This window comes from Myotis lucifugus, unplaced genomic scaffold, assembly GCF_000147115.1.
Source record: "Myotis lucifugus unplaced genomic scaffold, Myoluc2.0 scaffold_7814, whole genome shotgun sequence".
Classification (NCBI taxonomy): domain Eukaryota; kingdom Metazoa; phylum Chordata; class Mammalia; order Chiroptera; family Vespertilionidae; genus Myotis; species Myotis lucifugus.
This window is the reverse complement of record NW_005878862.1, coordinates 1-5,748: the sequence shown is the minus strand read 5'-3', so window position 1 is coordinate 5,748 and position 5,748 is coordinate 1. Positions and strand designations below refer to the sequence as shown.

Sequence of the window (5,748 nt, the reverse complement as noted above, 5' to 3'; positions counted from 1 at the left end):
CGAGCCTGCAACCCAGGCATGTTCCTTGACTGGAATCGAACCTGGGACCCTTCAGTCTGCAGGCTGATGCTCTATCCACTGAGCCATACCAGCTAGGGCTTTTTATTGATTTCAGAGAGGAAGGGAGAGGGAGACATAGAAACATCAATGATGAGAGTCACAGATCGGCTGCCTCCTGCACGCCCCCCACTGGGGATGGAGCCCACAACCCCGGGCCTGTGCCGTGACCGGGAATCGCACCGGGACCTCCTGGTTCCTCGGTCGGCGCTCAGCCACGGAGCCACGCCGGCCGGGCTTTATCAGCGCTGTGAGACTTCCTTCCACCGCGTTCTGGTGTGAAATGGCTTCGGCTCTATTCGGTGTCGGCCTTTCTCTCCCTCGGCGCCGTCAGCGGTGACCTTTGCTCCTTGTGCTCCTTGTTGTGCAGCCAGGAAGAGAGCGACGACGGAGACGGCCGTGGCCCTGGAGAAGCTGTTCCCGAGACAGTGCCAGGTCCTGGGGGTCGTGGCCCCGGGGATTGTCGGTGAGAGGGGTGCCCCCTGGCGGCCTCCCCCTCGCATTCCTGCGGGTCCTGGCCTGGGGGGGGGGGGGCGCCTTGTAGCTTAAAGCCCAAGATACATAGAAGGTGGCTCATTGGCACCTCTCAGGGCTGTGTGTACAAACCAGCTGCACTCATGTCTGTCTGCTTTTTTTAAAATATATTTTTATTGATTTCAGAGAGGAAGGGAGAGGGGGTGAGAGAAACATCAATGATGAAAGGGAATCATGGATCGGCTGCCTCCTGCACGCCCCCCACTGGGGATCGAGCCCGCAACCTGGGCATGTACCCTTGACCAGAATCGAACCCAGGACCCTTTAGTCCTGAGGCCAATGATCTATCCACTGAGCCAAACCGGCCAGGGCTCTTTCTTCTTTTTTTTAAGCTATGTTTTCATTGATTTCAGAGAGGAAGAGAGAGAGAGACAAACATCAATGATGAGAGGGAATTATGGATCGGCTGCCTCCTGCACGCCCCACACTGGGGATTGAGCCCACAACCCGGGCATGTGCCCTGACCGGGAATCGAACTGTGAACTCCTGGTTCATAGGTCGACGCTCAACCACTGAGCCACGCTGGCCGGGCACTGGTCCTGTTTTTAATTAGGGCCTCACCCTTAGGATCTCCTGTAACCTTACTTTCCTCTTTAAGGCCTTCTCTCCATAGACAGTCCCAGTGGAGGTTAGGACTTCATATGAATTTTGGGGGAGATACAATTTTGTCCCTAACCCCCACCTTTAAAATTCGCAACGTATTACAAACATATTTCCGTGTCAGTTAGGATGTCTGTCATTCTTAATGGCTACATTTCATTATATAATGTAACTTCTTTTAAAAAATATTTCAAGAAAAACCATCTTTAATATATAACGTAACTTTTAATCTTAATGCCAGTGTAGAGCATTTCAGTTTTTCTTTCTTATTTGTTACTACAAACTCCCTGATAGAAGTATTTCTGTGAGTGTGAGTGTGTACTTTACGTAATGGTCAAATATTTTAGCCCAGGATACATTTTTTTAAAGTGGAATTGCTGTGAAGAAGTATTCATTCCTCTCCACCCCAGGCACAACTTTTTATTTAGAAAAACTTCAATCCTATAGAAAAGTTGGAAGAATCATAGTACAATACACACCCCCACACTGTCCATCTAGATTCACCATCTAAAGGAATGTTGCAACACTAGCTCGTTCTGTCTCTGCTTATGAACACACTAGAGGCCCGGTGCACGATTCGTGCACATTGATAGGAAATTAATTAGAAGAGATATTTTAGAGGCTGGGAAGGGACCGCGGGAGGGCTCCAGGGCGTGTCCGGCCCATCTCGCCCAGTCCCAATTGACTGGACCCCAGCAGCAAGCTAACCTACCGGTTGGAGCGTCTGCCCCCTGGTGGTCAGTGCGTGTCATAGCAAGTGGTCGAACAAATGGTCGGACACTTACCATATTAGGCTTTTATTTGCAAGGGAATCGCAGACATCACGACTCTGTACCCCTAAGAATGTCAGAGCTGAACACGCTCTCGGGTCGTGGCCTGTGAGCCTGCTGGCTGGTGATCGGGTGGGGCTGGCCACGTGCGCGGTGACGGAACGAATCCCCCGTTTTTACTGACTCTGGACGAAGCTGCTTCCCTTTTCTCCTAGTGACGCCCATGGGCCCCGGGAGCAGCCGGCCTCAGGAGATAGAGATCGGAGAGTCTGGGTTTGCCCTGCTGTTCCCTCAGGTGGAAGGAATAAAAATACAACCCTTTCGTTTTGTCAAGAATCCAAAGAATTTATCGCTAGAACGACGTCGCTTCACTGAGGCTGGTAAGTCGCTGTCATGACGGTCCGTTCCCCGTCTCGGTGGTGGATTCTGAGGGTCCGAATGAAGCGCAGGCCCCGGAGGTGTGGGCGAGTCGGACTAGCCATGAACGAGGCTGGTGCGGTGCATTCTGAGTTTTAGAAAAAGTGAGTTCAGCCCGGCCAGCGTGGCTCAGGGGTTGAGCGTCGACCTAGGAACCAGGAGGTCACGGTTCCATTCCCAGTCAGGGCACATGCCCGGGTTGTGGGCTTGATCTCCAGTGTGGGGCGTGCAGGAGGCAGCCGGTCCGTGATTCTCTCTCATCGTGGATGTTTCTCTCTCTCCCTCTCCCTTCCTGTCTGAAATCAATAAAAATATGTTTAGAAAAGAAGGAAAAAGTGTGAGTTCAGGCAGACTGTCGAGCGAGGACGCATCAGGCAGAGGACGCGTGGCCGAAGCAGGCGGTCCCGAGAGACCACCGAGAGGCGTTAGAGAACGGCTTAGGGTCTCAGCTCTCATGCGACAGCGTATGAAGCGACACGCTAGCTACTCAGCGAAGTGAGGCCTTTTATCTACATCTGCAAATGAATCGATCGATCGGCACTAACTGGTTAAAAAAAATCTTGTTGGCATAGAAACTATTCAATGGTGACCCCGGCTGTGTGCGTGCCAGCCGCCCGTGGAGATGAGCCTCTGTTATTGGAAATGGCTCTGAACCCCGTGGGGGTAAAAGATTGTGCAGCCGCCAAGGGGAACATCTGTGAATGGTTTGCTAATCAGAAGAGGAAAGGAGCCCAGGCCGGTGTGGCTCGATGGATAGAGCCTCGGCCTCAGGACTAAAGGATCTCGGGTTCGATTCCGGTCAAGGGCACCTACCTCGGTTGCAGACTCGATCGCCAGCCCTGGTTGTGACGAGGCGTTTGGGAGGCAACCAATCGATGCATCTCTCTCACGTCGATGTTTCTCTGTCCCCCGTCTCTTCCGCCATTTAGTTTTTGTTTTATTTTTAAATATATTTTTATTGATGTCAGAGAGGAAGGGAGAGGGAGAAACGTCAATGATGAGAATCATGGATCGGCTGCCTCCTGCACGCCCCCCACTGGGGATCGAGCCCGCAACCCGGGCCTGTGCCCCTGACCGGGAATCGAACCTGGGACCCTTCCGTCCATGGGCCGACGCTCTATCCCCTGAGCCACACCGGTTAGGGCGGGTCTTAGGTTTTTTAATGGGAGAATTGTTGCCCAGATGTTGAGTCATGTTACAGTTTATAACAGTCGGGGGACTTGTATATACTAGTAACTCGGAGAGCATGTCACTCAAAGCGAGGAAAAGGGAGTTTCCCTAGAGTGACGGTGCCGTCCCGTCTGCAGGCGTCCCTCACGTGCCTTCCTCCCCGCAGGCCTCCTGGACAACCCGGAGCTCCGCGTGGTGCTGGTGTTCGGCTACAACTGCTGCAAGGTGGGCGCCAGCAGCTACCTGCAGCGCGTGGTCCGCGCCTTCGGCGACACCAACGTCGTGGTGGCCGGGGGCCAGGTGGACAACCTGGTGTCGCTGACCTCTGACACGTACGTCCGGCGCCGCCACTTTCCCCGTCGCGTTCCAGGGGTTTTGTTACCGCGGGTCTTTTTGGTTTGTTTTTTATTTTATGTTTTCCTCCGGCTTTATTGTCAGACACGCTGTATGAACACAACACAGCAGACAGCAGGGGTCCTCTTGGGAAAAAAAAACAAACAGCAAGGAAGGGAGAGGTTCCAGAAACTTTATGGACCGAGCAACATAAAGCTAAAAATGGCCCTAACCGGTGTGGCTCAGTGGATAGAGCATCAGCCGGCCTGCGGACTGAAAGGTCCCGGGTTTGATTCCCGGTCAAGGGCACAGGCCCAGGTTGTGGGCTCGATCCTCAATGTGGTGCGTGCAGGAGGCAGCCGATCCATGATTCTCTCTCATCATGGATGTTTCTCTCTCTCTCTCTCCCTCTCCTTTCCTCTCTGAAACCAATAAAAAATATATATTAAAAAAAAAAAATAAAGCTAGAAACGCCCTCCATGATTGAATATTTATAGCTGAATATTCGGGGGGAAAAGACACCAAAGATGTAAATAATACCAAAAAGCTGCACTTAGGAGATGTCACTGTGTGCAGGCATAGAAGGGCAAGATGACTGTTAAGGCAGCGAGAAAGGTCAGGGTCCCCTCCTACACACTCCGGAGTGGTTCAGGAATCTTGGTGGAGGTACATTTGCCCTTTTGTATTTGTTTAAAAAAATATATATATATATATACTATTTTTTAAAAATATATTTTTATTGATTTCAGAGAGGAAGGGAGAGGGAGGGAGAGATGGAAACATCAATGATGAGAGAGAATCACTGACTGGCTGCCTCCTGCACGCCCCACACTGGGGATCGAGCCGTGACCTCCCGGTTCATAGGTGGGCGCTCGACCACGGAGCCACGTGGGCCGGGCTGATCTTTCCTGCGAGCACGTGGCACGTTCCGTGTCGTCTCGTGCTCAGCGGCCCGTTCTGCTTGCGTCCCCAGGTGCCCCCTGGACGTCGATGGCACCGGCGTGGTCGGGCTGTCGGTGAGCGGCCAGCGCGTGCAGAGCGCCTCGGTGCTGCTGAGCGAGGACGTCAGCGACGAGAAGGCCGTGGAGGCCGCCATGCAGCGCCTCAAGGCCGCCGGCATCCCCGAGCGGGACACGGTGGGCTTCATGTTCGCCTGCGTGGGCCGCGGCGCCCAGTTCTACCGGGCCCGGGGCAACGTGGAGGCCGACGCGTTCCGGAAGGCCTTCCCCGGCGTGCCCCTGTTCGGCTTCTTCGGCAACGGCGAGATCGGCTGCGACCGCATCGTCACGGGCAACTTCGTGCTGCGGCGCTGCAGCGAGGTGCGGGCCGAGGACCTGTTCCACAGCTACACCACCGTCCTGGCGCTGGTGCACCTGGGCGCCTCCAGGTGAGGCCCGGCCTCCCCCGCACCTGCCGGGCGCCGCCTCCGGGAACGCGGGGACTGGGAATATATGTCTTTGAAACGAAAATAACTACATGTATCTGTTTTGTAGCTCGGACACTCTAGGGTTTCTCGGGTGGTTTCTAACGTCAGAGGAAGGAGGGCTCTGGCATCGGGCGCAGACCCACCGATTGTGGCCCTGGCCCAGGTCCCGCGGCTGCCGGGCGTGTCAGTAACCAGACGCCGGCTCGGGAGCCGGGAAGGGCCGTGACATGACGGGGTGGGCGTCCGTGGCTCCCTCTGCAGGGCGAGTCGGTCGTTGAGCAGAACCACGAAGACACTTTGCTCCCTGAATAAAGGAGGAAACTGTTCGGATGGCCCGGGAGATCTTTCTCTGCTTCCCAGCTTGACCAGATTCTTTCAGCGGCGACAACAGAAGGGTGACGGACTTTTTACGCCTTTGATAAACACGAAGGAGTTATTTTT

At 54.2% G+C, this 5,748-nt stretch overlaps 1 protein-coding gene across 1 annotated transcript; it reads left to right on the top strand.

Annotated features, from left to right (window-relative positions):
• Positions 1 to 294: 294 nt before the first annotated feature.
• Positions 295 to 5,350, top strand: LOC102423686 (F-box only protein 22-like). The gene is made up of 4 exons (XM_023749396.1): positions 295 to 523; positions 2,177 to 2,341; positions 3,715 to 3,880; positions 4,855 to 5,350. Exons 2-4 carry the CDS (start codon positions 2,185 to 2,187, stop codon positions 5,270 to 5,272), a joined length of 741 nt encoding a protein of 246 aa, XP_023605164.1. The 5' UTR covers positions 295 to 523; positions 2,177 to 2,184; the 3' UTR covers positions 5,273 to 5,350.
• The last annotated feature ends 398 nt before the right edge of the window (positions 5,351 to 5,748 follow it).